The following is a 14,649-nucleotide window of genomic DNA, read 5'->3' as shown; positions in this document are numbered from 1 at the left end:
TCCCCATCCCCTTTAGTTGTCTGTGGACCAAAAGGTGGCAACCCTAGGTGGCAGGGTTATAAAACATTTCTGTGTGTATGGCCAACATTAGGCTACAGTATATTGGAATCACACAAAAGATGGAAGAACTTACAATCTCTTATGAATGCCATTTAAATGACATTTGCCAGGCAATCACTTGTGCTTTCAATCAGCTGTCTTTGAAAATTACTGGATAACAGGATGACTTTTTCTGGAAGTCTGGACAGAGACTGGTGTGAAATTATAGACATCTATGCACCTACTGTATACCTGCACCTTACAAAGATTCTTACATGAAAATGCTGTACTGGTGCTTCAGCTTTTCTAATTACCTTAATCAGTTGTCATAGTAAAGGCAAATTGTTGTCAAGGCTTAAATTCATTTTCAGAGAAATTTGAACTTTTTTGCAACTATAGAAAACCATAGCTGACTACAAATGAAAATGTAATTATTTAATAACATTAAATTGTAATATGGCATCTGCAACAATTAGATATTTTATATCTTTTTTTAATGGAAATGGAGAGTGCCTTTAATTACGAGTCACCAGATGCAGACATCTTCCTCCATTCATCCTGATGTCTGAGTGTTCATTTCTATCTAAAACTAACTGGAACTAGAATACTGAAACTTGCACGTATCAACTATGGATCCAAAGAGAACCATGAATGGAAGCCTACAGGAGGGAACCGTGTACTAAGAGAAATATAAGAACCTCCTTTCTAAAAATGGCAGTTGTTTGGCTGTCATGCTGACCCAATGGTTTCAATACTGATTCATGTCAAGTATGTAGATCAGAAGTTCTGACTTGGCTGGCTGCATGCTTGTGATGGCTCAGTGACTGAGAAAGTACTAGAGTGAGAGACAGCAAGGGAGCTAACGTTTCCAGAAGGAGGTCAGCAACGGTAGCCTATGTATTTCTCTCAGTATAGGTTCCGTACAGCGCGTTCTCCTCTCCTCTAATTACCTAAGGACCATATTATTAAAATAATGTCTTGTTGGCTCCTCTTGTATAGTCATTAGACCAAGTCCTATTAGCAGTTGAGGATTTCAAGAGTGTCATTAAGCTTTACTGATGTCCATAAGTATTTATCTTTCCATGGTTTCTGGGTTTATAAACCATGCACTTGCATTCTTCAACCATCATAACAACTTTTAGCACATTGCTGGATCCTGGGCAGTTCAGCCTAAGGTGGTTCATCCTGAATTTGAATGGTCGACAATGAGAGCATATGTTAAGTTCTTCTCTCTGGTTGGGTACATGTAGAGAGTTGCATTTTCCAAAGCACAGATTATTCTGTATCACCACCTCATCACAATTATCATGCGTTATATTCTGTGGAAAAAAAAGATATATGTAAATATGAGGCTGAAAGTTCCATATTTGTTAAATTTGCTCTTAATGTGCAGGATTGGGAAATAACTTTTGTATTTATTTTAAAATAAACTCATAGCAATGCAAAATACTTGTATGAGAAACCAGAGATGGAATCGGCCATTGCCTAATCCCTAGCGTGCATTCTTTTCTGGTGCAGTGCCATCACGTGCAGTGCAGCTGAATAAGTTCAGCTTCCCTGTGACAGAACTTTTTGTAAAACTTTCTGCAGCTTGATACTCAGAAAAAGTTTTAAGGTAATTTTCTCTAGCATAAAACATTGTACGTTGCAAATCTAACCAAAGTACTATAATCTTTTTTTATAGCCACTCAAAAATTAATTCCATTCAATTTGGTCCACAGTTTAATTTTAATTTGACATGCCTGATATATATATCTATATAGATATAGATTTATATCTATATAGATATATATTTATATAGATATATGTATCTATATATATATATACAGTATATTAGGGATGCACCGATACCGTCTTTTTCGGTATTGAGTACGAGTACCGATTTCTTTTTCAGTACTCGTCGATACAGAGTACTGGTTCTGTGTGTCCCGATTATCAGGAAGTTGGGCGGCGGATCATGACCCTTTGCCGGGCTTCCTGATTGCCTGTTACCCTTGTGTTCTAGCTAAAGAACACCAGCTTCACTTGCCCAGGCTGCCTGGCTTCCTAACCAATCAATAAGCTGGCCGCGAGTCATGAGGTGACGTCCGTCTTCCTGATTGGTGAGAAAGACAGGCTGCCTAGCAGCAAGTGAAGCCGGCTTCCTAGCAACCAGGAAGCCAGGTGGCAGGCCATGACTCACCTTCCGGCTTCCTAAATGGCTAGAAAGCCGCCTTCATTTGTTTCTAGACAGCCTGGCTTTCTATATATGTAACTACAGTCCAAAGGGAATTCAAACCACACGGGGTACTAGTCCTTCCACACTGCATCCAAAACTCAATCAAAAATGTTTTACTAGAAACAGATAGAGAGAGAGTGATAGATAGATAGATAGATAGATAGATAGATAGATAGATAGATAGATAGATAGATAGATAGATAGATAGGATAGATGGGATAGATAGATAGATAGATAGATAGATAGATAGATGGGATAGTCTATCTTATGAGTATACAAAGTGATTCATCATGCCTTCTCACTTTTATGGTCTAATTTTAGATTTGTCATTACATGTTTCTAAGGCTATTGTTGTAATGTCAATCTTGATGCTATTCAATAACAAAATATAGATGGAAGATCAAAATGTAAAGGTAAGGTCAAAAGAAATCAATAAACATTTACTCACCTGAGAAAATGGAAGAGTCTTGCAGACTTGCCGCTGTATTTCCAGTGTTTTAACAGGGTGATGGAAATCCTCTGGGGCTGCATTCAATTTATATATAAAATAATTCCAGAATGTTTTGGCACTCTGCTCCTCAGGCATATTTGCCTTTTTTTCACTGAATCGCTGAGAAGTAAAGGACTTCTTTTTGTTTCCTCTTAGGGTGAATGTTTCAGGTTCTCCCTGGCTATGCTGTTTTCCTTCATGGATTTCTCTTGGTAAAGGACTATATTTGGCCACTCTGTTTTCTTCTGGATTCTTTTCGCTTGCTTCTAACTGGACCTGTTCCTTATTCACAAAAAAATCCTGACTTACAAAAATCTGACGACCTTCAAGACCCTTTCTGGAGTGATGATGAGTAGGGACAGAGTGATTGTTAGCTCTTCCATTGGTCTTCTGTTCTTTTCCTACAGCATTAGCTGCATTGTAGAATATAATAGCGAGCCAGCAAATTTGGAACCACATGTTGGAATCCAAGTTCTGCTAATATCACACTATTCGAGAGGGACAGTCAAGTTTTAAAGTGCTATAACACATGATCTAGTTATCACACCACCTGTTATTTTAGTGATAAAATGTCAGGCTTTTGATATATTTATGTTAACTCAATCCTTGTTATGTTAATGGAATGTGTGAAAATGATCTAGATATTTGTCTTCTTGTCTGTCTTTTAATGACTAATGTGTTACTATTTACAGACAAGTCTGGGACATGTTGATGTGTATTTGAGTTTAGAGGATTCGTTAATATCTTAATTAGGGCTTCTTAAGAAATTACTTTGGTGTATTCCTCCATATAATGTAAGGGATCACACATTTTTCAGCTGCTAAAACTGTAGATTTATGACGATGACCAGGGCCATATAGGCGTAAATGTTAGGATCAGGTGAATGACTTAAAGATTATTGTACTTTCTAATGAACCTACTTTTATATATTCTCTATTGGCCTTCTCATCAATGGCCAAACAGAATAATACATATCAGATGCAGAATCCTGGCTACTAAGGTTGCTGTGACCTTACCCCTGGCAGGTGGTGTTCACAGCCTACAAAGTACCAGCGCCGTAGTGAATAGGCCCCTGACACAATGGAAACAATAAATGCTTCCAAGCCTGTTGTAAGCAACTTAGTTTTATTTTTGTTCACTATCACCCCGTCTAGTCCACAGGTATCTGATTTCTATGGCTACCTTTCAGGATTACTGTAAACGTAACTGTGATGTAAAGCTGAAGCTTTAACATCATTTAATATAGGAACCTAAATTGATACATTTTAGATTTTGGTCTTTAATCAACAAACTATGCAACCTGTAATTAGGCATGTGTATTCTTAATTTAGAAACACATAGAGGGGAATTTATCAAAACTGGAGCAGACAAAATTTGGAGCAGTCCAATCAGCTTCTGTGTTTCATTTTCGAAGCCTAAAGTATAACTAAAGCCTTTCGTTTTTTGGCCTATATCTACTGCAAGCAGTAGATATTTGCCCCAGTGCTGGAGAGACTGTCAGAAATTAGTGGAAGGAAAAGGATGGTCGGATCAAGAGGCATCAATTAAGGTAAGTGCTTACAGCAGCATTGGGGGTGGGTGGGGGAGCTTTAATGTCACTTTAACTGAACAGACTGAAGATAGAAACTGATTGGTTATTATGGGAACCTGCTCCACATGCTGTCTGCTCCAGTTTTGATAAATTCCTCCCATAGAGATTTGTAGAAGAATGGTGAATCAGGTAAACGGTTCCAACTGGGGAACCAGCGTATAATATGATAGGCTTAATTAAGTAAGCTTTAACACAAAGATAATGAACCTTATTTTTAACCACAAGAATGTAATTTGCATATCTCAGCTCAAAATAAATGTCAGTTTTTGAAAATAATCCTTATACTGTTTTTTTAGCTCTGCTTTGTAGTTTTTTTAACAGTATTTTACCTGCTACAATCAATTTCGGCATACACACATCCCAATGTTCATGCAAAGGTATCAGGGGGTTCATACAGGACAAAAATATCTACACCTATATAGGCACACTTACTTACATCTAGTAAGCAGAGCAAGGTATAGGACATTTAATCACAAAGCTGAAATTCTGTTGACAATATTAATGTGCATATCTGCGCAGAGCTTGACAGAACCAATGTCTAGCTACTGCATGTCATTTTATAGGGAGGCTCATTCTACTCTTTTATCCTGGATTAGGATTGTCATAGATAGGCAGATGTTTTCACAAGAATGATGGACTGGTAGACACATTGCTGGAACAACTTGACCTACGGCATCCTACTTGTAAAGATGGCCCAGTTTTGAGAATTCTCTTCTTTGATCTTTAGAATGTCAGGGAAGGGTATATACCCCCTTGAAATTTTTCCACAAAGTAATGTGCAGTATGCAGTGACTTGTACCTCCATTCGCTAAAGATGCTTGTAATAACTTCTTAGGACCGACAATCTAAATCAGTGATATCCAATCCTGTCATCTTGCTGCTGCATTTTGAAGCAGATTCTGGGTAATTGTGGCCCACGTTTTATGGAAAGGACTAAATGACAACATTTTAAAAGGAGTTAACTTAGAGGGTTATTCACTAAAGAGCTGAAGGATCCAGCCGTAGGTTCAGCTAATCCTTCGGCTCACTTTGGACGCTGGAGCCGTTGGTTCAGAACCGAAGAGCTGCTGTACAGGCTATTCACAATAGCCCGTACAGCAGCCGAGTGGTTCAGCCGAGCCGAACGCATATGCTTCGGCTTGGCTGAGCCTTAGTAACAGCCAGAACGGGGATAACGATCTGCAAGGCAGACCGTTTCCCCCACAACTGACAACAACTGGCTCCACCCAGTTGTTATCATTTAATGACAGCCCAGTGTCCTCAAATAACCTGAGGATGCTGCTCTGTCACTGAAGGACAACAACTGGGCGGAGCCAGCCATGACATCACGGCTGGTTCCACCAAGTTGTTGTCATTCAATGACAGCACAGCGTCCTCGAGGACACTGGGCTGTCATTACATGACAACAACTGGTGCGGAGCTGGCCGTGTTGTCATGGCTGGCTCCGCCCAGTTGTTGTCCTTGAAATACAGATCAGCGTCCTCAGGTTATTTGCGGACACTGGGCTGTCAATAAATTACAACAACTGGGCAGAGCCGGCCGTGACGTTGCAGCCGGCTCCGCCCAGTTGTTTTCCTTTGTCCAGGACCTGCAAGAAGTAAACAGTTGGGTGGAACTAGCGGTGATGTTACCGCTAGCTCTGCCCCATTGTTAGTATTTTGCCAGCATCTGTCAGATTCTTCATTCTGCAGCAGGAGTTCGTCACGTGCGGTCGGATCGGCAGGCATCAGGGTTTTTTTATTTCTCTGGGTCGTCGTCGTGGAAAACGCTGGATTACGTCGTTGTATCAATTTTTGGGATTTTTTTTTAAAAGTCTGGTCTTTTTATTTCTATTTTATTTAACCCTTTAGTGAATGGGTAGAGGTACCAGTACCCCTTATTCATTCACAAAGGAGGGGGCGCATCTGGGTGCCCTTTTTTTAAAGGGGTAACCCGACGCAAATAAGCCCCCCTGTCCGCTGACTCCCACAACCAACACTCCTGGGCTTGTGGGGACGAGGACCTTGTCCTCATCGGTACGGGGACAAGGTGCTTTTTCAGGGGGGACCCTCGAAAAGCACTCTCCCAGTGCCATCGGCGAATGCACTCATTGCCGTTCGGTCACTATGAGAATAGGGGCGAACAACAGCAAGTGAACTGCTGGAGTTGCGGCTCAGCTGATCCAGATGTTGGATCGGCTGACCGAAGCCAGCTGAAGGCAGACGATCTATGGCTCATTTTAACCGATGTACGGCTGGAATCAGATAGAGATGTACGGCTGGAATCAGAGATAAAATTAGGGTTAAGATCGTGGAGGTTATGTATCAGGCTACAATTTACATCTATGCATTACAGTGTGCTGTGATTTTAGGAAATGTCAAATCATCACAAGCGGCATGTGAATCAGCAGCATTGCTTGTACCGTTTGGCCTGTTTATATCCACTCTTAGTTAAATCCTGCATTGCCTAGCAGTAAGATATGTGTGAACACTAATTATGGATCTCAAAATACTAGGGCTGTTCAGATACTAAGTACCATACTCGGTACAGATACAAGTACACGCACAGATACTTTTTCAGCTCCAAGACTAGACGTCCTCCCGTGACCCAAAGCTCAGTATATACTGAGAGCCCCGCAGCCGGGACAGATCCTGACAATACTGTTGAGATCCACTCAGCTATCTGATTGACAGAGCCAGCTGTATCCGCCCCCTTCCCGTCCGTTCCTCCAGTCAGCGCTGGAGGATTGGAAAGGGGAGGGGGGAATCCCTGCAGGGAGCGGTGACTGACAGTCACCGCTCTCTGCGGGGAAGTGATCAGGAAGTGAGCGAGTGACGGTATGTGTTCGCTCACTTACCGATCAATAGAGCCGACGTGTGACAGGTTCAATGAAAATCACTCACCTCATAGTTCTCCTTTAAGTATTTTCTTTCACAAAACATAACTTACATTTTCCAAACAAAATTTACAACAATGGAGACAGGTAAAGAACACAGTGAGAAGAAATCACCTTGTGGCAACATATAAACAAAAGGAGCAATCCCGCAAAGAGCATCCAAATTGGAAGGCAAGCGTTAGCTGCTCCCGCTCCAGTTCATTATTTCCCTTCCAAAAACATGGAAATATAAGCCAATACTGCAAAAATAAAGCAAGAAAAAAACATGTAGGGGTACTGCTTACACAGTCGAAAGGGATTATATGAACTGGACTCCCAAAAAAGTGCTGGGAGATAATGTGAATGAAAGATAAAGGCCCTTCCGCAATCACAAGTGAGGGTTAAGCTGGCCATGCACTCTATGAATTTTGGGCAGTCCTTGAAAAAAATTGGCCACCCTTCCATCCAGCTTGCTTTGATCAGAAAATCAAAAGAAGTCAGATGGAAATTTTTCAGGCGAACAGTGATGGCAGCTGATTGCTCAGGTATTTGGGTATTCAGGTATTGTGACACACACACGGCTGCCAGGATACAACAGCCCAGTGGGAGATTCGTCCTCCCACAATGTTTAACGTGGATGGAGGTATCTGATCAATTTTTTTTATCATACAGCCATGCAAGCTGAACAAAAAATAAATAAAAAACGAAGTGTATGGCCAGCTTTACTAAAAAAGACAATAGATAAGGCTACAGAAGAGAAAAAAAAGGAAGAGAAAAATATTCAGGAAGAACAAAGGGATAATAAAGGGACTTTGCCTAGAGGTTACAAACTCCACACACTGTACATCTATATCTATAGATTCAGGAGCCTAGGATTCACAGATATGTTTGATGGTGACTCACCCAAGGAGACCATATCTTAAGAAGCATTTTATATTCTAGGATATTACTGAGTAATAGCATACATTTTGCAATATATAATAAGCATATACTGTCCTCATAAAGATAGCTAACTGAAAGTATGAGGCCTTGGAAACAATGGGGGGAATTTGTCAAAACTGGAGCAAACAGAATCTGGATCACTTGTCCATGGCGACCAATCAGCTTCTCTCTTCAGTTTGTTCGGTTAAGATTTGAAAATAAAAGATAGAAGCTGATTGGTTGCCATACACAGCTGCTCCAGAGTTTGTCTTTTTTCTCCACTTTTGATAAATTATCCTCAACATACTTTTTGGGGGAACCCCAAGACAAAAATGTATCTGAAAAGAAATAACAATAGAAGACAACACTCAGAAGTTCCAAAAACATTTTACAAGCTAAACCTTTTTTTTCTTCTAAAAAATCCTAGCTGACAGCATTTTAAATATCTTGTTTATGTGAAGAAAAGACTTGAAGGTTTAACTATAGCCTCACAAATGCTGTCAGCAAGATAAAAAGAAACACCTATTTCCAAGGCTGCCTTTGACAATAATTGCTAGCTCAGTGCCAGGATTTGTAATCCACACACCGCTTGATTCAATTGGAAATTTCAATCAACAATTAGGTTGGCAGCCATTTGCTTCAAAACAGTGTGATGATTACTGCTAATTATTGTCATGTTGATCTGAGCTAAATACGTTTGTCATTATTTGCATCTTACTTTAAAGGGATTCATTTTTATTACCTGCTAATTTGGCTGAACCAAGTGCCACTTGCTATTGTGACACGGGACACAGATTTGCAGGCTGTGTATCTCTCATTGTGCATGCAGATATTTAAATCTCAATTCCTACCTCTTGCTGGTGGAGCCTTTTACATTGCAAATTACCATCACAAGGGTTTGTCACCGTTTCTCATTCCCGCCTCTTAAAGAATAAACTTGTCTTAGAAATGTTATAAGACGCAAACAGACTGCAAATTAACCTTTCAAAGCAAGATAATATTTACTTTTAAAGTAATTAAATGGCCTTTGTTGCTGTGGTCAACCCTATTCTGAATCTGGATAGGACTGATCATCCTATCACATGACTGAACGTTCATTCAAATTCAAGTGTTCTGTTTTGGCATAATCTGTGGGGTTCTGTTTTAAGGATTCAACTTGAAATCCTTGGTAAAGGAGAACTATGAGGTGAGTGCTTTCCACTAACCTCATAGTTCTAGCCGACCTGTGACAATGAGACTGTCACAGGTCGGCTCAGTAGATCGGGAAGTGAGTGAACACATGCCGGTGAAAAAAACATGTAGGGGTACTGCTTACACAGTCGAAAGGGATTATATGAACTGGACTCCCAAAAAAGTGCTGGGAGATAATGTGAATGAAAGTGTGAGTCACTGTGAGAGTTGTGCAAAACAAATGGCAAACGCACTCATCAATTTGTTACCAGCTTTACAGCAAGGTGCACATGGAAGGGCTTTATACAGTAACAGCAAAAAGTTTCCCAGCACACTCACCGGCCAGCATGCAAAAAAACTTGTCTCACCGCTAAGGTTAAAAACAGAGGTTTAGATATACGTCTTCTGCAGAAAATGTGAAAGCCGCGCCAAGGCACCTCTATATAGTGCGGTCCTAACTCTAAACTATGAGAGTCTCCATCTTGGAGCACTGGGGCAAAAGATAAAATTGGGTGCAGGTTTGTCAGGAGGAAGCCCAACCTCCTTAAAGGCACAGGAACACACAAGGGACCCCGCACATCACAACGGCAGCAGAGACCCCCCATGTGTCACTGCAACAAATCAGTGAGAGTTGTGACACAAGAAAGTGCATATTCACAGGTCTGAGTGAAATTGTGTCAGTGCATTGAGGAAGAACATCCTATAGACATCTTCAATAAGTACGTTTATAAACTTCTAGATCAATATGGTTATTAGGATTGGAATCATAGATACCATTTAAAAATCACATTTGAGTGACCTGTGTTGAAGAAACAAATCATTGTGTCCATTAATCTAAAATTATATTTCAGATCATTTTACATTCAGACATGTATTTTATATTTACATTAATGTGTATTATGAAAGTAATATGTTCATTTACAAAATTGTCTATATTATTTATGTATTATCAATGTATGGTTAAGTTTTATTTAGTATAGATACAGTTTATGGGTAAATGTACGTAGATAACCCTCCACATTTATTTGGTTAAGGTGTGTGCAGGGCATGCAGCACTGGCGGCTCCGTTCACACCTAGGGGTTAGTCGCTCAAGGCTAAGTGCAACAAAACACTCAAGACAAGTGGGGTTATTCACTAAAGAGCCAAAAGATCCAGCTGTAGTTTTGGCTGATCCTTCGGCTCTCTTTGGCTGCCTCTGCCCTTCGGTTCAGTCAAACTGAAGGGCTGCTGTACGGGCTATTCACAATAACCAGTACAGCAGCCGAAGGCAGCTGAACCGAAGGCATATGCTTTGGCTCGACTGAGCCGAAGTGACAGCCGAAGCGGGGAGATCGGCCTTCCGAAGGGCCGGCCGTTCTCCTTGCAAATGACAGCTGGGCAGAGCCAGCCGTGATCTCACGGCTTGCCCCGCCCAGTTTTAATGACAGATCAGCGTCCCCGAATGACCTGGGGACGCTGATCTGTCATTAACCACTTGAAGTCCGCGGTGTTTACACCCCCTTCCCATCCAGGCCATTCAGCGTTGCGGTATTCAGCGCTGCAGTACTTTGGCTGACATTTATTCCGTCATGCAACGCTGTACTGAAATTAATTTTATACCCTTTTTTGGGGACAGATAGAGCTTTCTTTTGGTGGTATTTAATCACCACTGCGGGTTTTATTTTTTACTATATTAAGGAAAAATTACAGAAAATTAAAATAAAAAATCTATTTCCCCTATATTAAATTATAAAACATTTATTATTACCCAATTTTTTGGTAAAATATAAAAGACGCAGTCACGTCGTGTAAAAAGACACCAACATGTGTAGCGCAATTGTCGTTTTTGCGCGCTGATGCATATTTACGTTTATATGTGCGTAAACATGGGGGTGGGGGACTTAAAAATGTTTGTTTTTTTTTTACTTTTTTATATGTGACTTTTTTTTTTCCCCATATAATTTTTATTAAATTATAAACATACAAGGGAATGTTGTACATCTTAGATCTCAACATATGGTGTCAGTACATTACAATCAAATCTTAGCATTTGACAAGTTCACATTGTGATGTAAGAGATTAAATCAGTGCTAAATGATGGCCAATATTAAAGCATTACCATGTATTGAATTATGACAGACGGTATAAAAATAGTTATGTACAGTGTAATGGTCTTCGTATCATACATTCTTAGCCTCATACTATTGTTTAGGCTAATTAAACCTTATAGTCACAACGAGCGTATATTAGATACCGATTGTAAGTTCCGTAAGGGGAGACCTATTCGAAAAGAACAGGGCTCCCAGGCAAAAAAGAGGTTATTTGGTGTTTCAGCGTGTATGGGCAGTGCAGGCTAACCGCCTGGGAATAGCTGAAAGGCTATAAAGCTAACCGTCGTCTAAGTGCATCAAACAGTGACACCTTACAAGACTAGTAGACCCACAGTGGACAAGACAAACAAGGGGAAGGGGGGAGGGGGATTGGCATAAGGATGGAAAGGAAAGAGAGAGACTGATATTAGAAGGGAAAAGGAATGGAAAGAAGAAGAAGGTTAGATGAGTCCAGTGGGAAGGGGATGAGAAGGAGAGCGGCTTTCTGTCTGTATGTTAGTCTAAGGGGTTGACGAACATAGGCGGGCTAGGGGTGGAAAACTACATCATACAGAGTCGACGCTCATCTGCCGAGGCAAAGTACTTGTCTATCCAATGAGTCCAAGTCTTTTCAAATTTAGCCATATGATCATTGAGCTGTGCTGTTCTTTTCTCGTGTCATAATCCAGTTGATATGGTTGATCATACTGGGGATGCTAAGGGTTTTAGTTAACCAGTTTTTAGCTATTTCTCTCTTCGCTGATGTGCAGACATGCATTGTGAGATGTAAGTGCTTGCGAGGGAGGTCTTCTGGTTTGTAGTTAAGTAATGCTAGTAAGGAGTCCTTAGATATAGGGTGCACGAATAGTGACTTGAGGAGGTTAAATACTTCGTCCCAGAAAGCAGAGACCCATGGGCAGCTCCACCACATGTGGAAGAAGGTACCTGGTTCCGGGCAGCCTCTAAAGCAGTTAGGGGAGCAATTAGGTTTATAAGTAGCCACTCTGGCCGGCACCAGGTACCAGCGTAAGAGGACCTTATAGTTTATTTCCAACATGCTTGCACAGCGCGAGCTCGACTTAGTGTTTGCCCAAACTCGTTCCCAAATATCCTCATCCTCTGGGAAGTCTATATCTCGTTCCCATTTATGTACATAAGGGGAGGTGTATCTGTGGAGGTGATCAGGGCAGCGTAGAGGAGGGATATTAGACCAGGGGTGTGTGGATTGTCTCGACAGACTTTCTCAAATGGAGACAGCAACGTGGGGCCAGTTTGTTTTGGAGTGTGAGTGGTTATAAAGTGTTTGATCTGTAGATATCTAAAGATTTCCCTACCCGGGATTTGGTGGTGTTCCTGCAGGTACATGAAGGGTTTAATGGCAGTGGTGGGCCTTAGTTGCCAGAAGTAGGTAAGGTTTCGTTCAGACCATACCGAGAATCGTGAAGGTTGTTGTTGGGCTGGGACGAATAATGGATTTGCTAATATGGACATTAAAGGCAAGGTAGGGGAGAGCAAGCTAGATGAGAGTTTTACTGAATCCCATAAGCGGAGAGAATGGGACGTGATCGGGTTCGTTATGGGGGTCCTTGTTTCCGATCAAGCCAGAGTAGGTTAGCGGCTGATGTGGAGTGTACTAAGGCGGTCTCCAGGGTTACCCACCTCAGGAATTCAGAGGTTGAGTGATATTTTGCAAGTTGGCTAATTTGTGCAGCTAGGTAATATTTAGCTAGGTGTGGGACCGCCAACCCCCCTTGGGACTTCGTGAAATATAGTGTGCGTCTGGGGACTCTAGGTCTTTTGTCCCCCCATATAAAGGTAAATATTTGCGCTTGCAGTTTTTTAAGGACTGGGCTAGGAACTGCAACCGGCAAGACTGGAAAGAAATAGAGAATCTTAGGCAAAAGGGTCATTTTTATCGCGGCAATCCTGCCCAACCAGGAGAGTTGATAATGAGACCACTTCCGTAACATCTGTGACAGTTTGGTCATCATCTCCGGATAGTTCGCATTATATAAGGATTGATAGGAATGTGTCAACTTAATACCTAGATATGGCATGCGGTTTTCACACCAGGAGTAAGGGTAGTTACTTTTTAGAGATGCAACGAGTGGTGCAGGCAGGGAGATATTTAAAGCCATGGATTTAGAGTAATTTATACAGAGTCCTGAAATAGTTGCGAATTTGGACAGTATTGTTGTGAGGTTGGGCAAAGTGACCACAGGGTTAGTTATAAAAAGCAATGCATCATCCGCAAACATGCAGATCTTATGGGAGGTACCCTCCAATGTAATGCCGGAGATATCTTGGGATTTGCGCAACTTCTGCGCCAGTGGTTCTAGAGCCAGGGCAAATAGAAGAGGCAATAATGGACAACCCTGCCTGGTGCCTCTCAAAATTGGGAATGAGTGGGAGCAGAAGCCGGAATATTTAATGTGGGTGAATTTTTTGGGGGGAAACTTAAATTTTTTTTCTTTTCCTTTTTTTTTAAAACTTAACTTTATAGCTATCACATAGGGGGCTAAAAAAAAAACCTTATGTGATAGCAAAAGAAGTGATAGGTCCTCTTTATGGAGACATCAGGGGTCTCCAAGACCCCTAATGTCACCTAGGGACCCCCAAAGAAGCTGATGAAGCACAGATCTGCTTCATCCGCTTCTCTACAGCATCTGAAGCTGGAGAGTGACACAAGAATGCGAAAGTGATAGTGATCGGAGGAGAGATCAAATCTCTCTCTCTCTCTGATCATTGCGGGGAGACCCGCAGAACCAGTCCCGGGCGAGGGGTGGGAGGTTGCCGCACGGAACAAATGATCCGGCGGCTGTATAGACACCAGATCGCTTGTACATTAACAGCTATCACTGGCTGTTAAAAATGCCACCGCTTCTGCAGGCTGCCTTCTATAGAAATATTGGGGCCGGAAGTTATTAATAATAATTTGTAAAAATAATTGGGGTGCAGGCAATATTGAGCAGCACAGAGTGTCAGGGTGCAGGGGAGGAGGCTATACATTAATAGGGTACAGGCATTATTGGGCAGTGCAGAATGTCAGGGTGCAGGGCAGGGGGTTGCACACATTATTGAGGTAGGGGGGCGCAATACTTGCCTTGCAACCCATGCTACGCCACTGCTTATATGATAACAGATCATTCAGTATTTGGACTGGAAATCAAATGTTTTTTAATATATTGGTGTCAGCATGGAAATATTATGTTTATAATGTCATTTGTGCCTGTTTTTAAAAATGTTGAAGGTTTTTTGTTTGTTTCTGTGTGTGTGTGTGTGTGTGTGTGTGTGTG

At 41.4% G+C, this 14,649-nt stretch overlaps 1 protein-coding gene across 1 annotated transcript; it reads right to left on the bottom strand.

The window, feature by feature from the left end:
- Positions 1 to 1,091: 1,091 nt before the first annotated feature.
- Positions 1,092 to 3,206, bottom strand: CER1 (cerberus 1, DAN family BMP antagonist). Its single transcript, XM_018556476.1, has 2 exons — positions 2,706 to 3,206; positions 1,092 to 1,358 (listed from the first exon to the last, which is right to left on the bottom strand). The coding sequence occupies exons 1-2, from the start codon at positions 3,204 to 3,206 to the stop codon at positions 1,092 to 1,094; spliced, it is 768 nt and encodes a 255-aa protein (XP_018411978.1).
- Between the last annotated feature and the right edge of the window lie 11,443 nt (positions 3,207 to 14,649).

The sequence above is a fragment of the Nanorana parkeri genome, unplaced genomic scaffold, assembly GCF_000935625.1.
Source record: "Nanorana parkeri isolate BGI_ZX_2015 unplaced genomic scaffold, ASM93562v1 scaffold239, whole genome shotgun sequence".
NCBI classification, from domain to species: domain Eukaryota; kingdom Metazoa; phylum Chordata; class Amphibia; order Anura; family Dicroglossidae; genus Nanorana; species Nanorana parkeri.
The sequence above is the reverse complement of the archived record's forward strand: the minus strand, read 5'-3'. Positions and strand labels throughout refer to the sequence as shown.

Coding starts and splice junctions, on each gene's coding strand:
- CER1 (XM_018556476.1), bottom strand. CDS start 3,206: ATGTGGTTCCAAATTTGCTGGCTCGCTATTATATTCTACAATGCAGCT. Junction 1,359..2,705: donor AGACTCTTCCATTTTCTCAG/GTGAGTAAATGT, acceptor TTTTTTCCACAG/AATATAACGCATGATAATTG.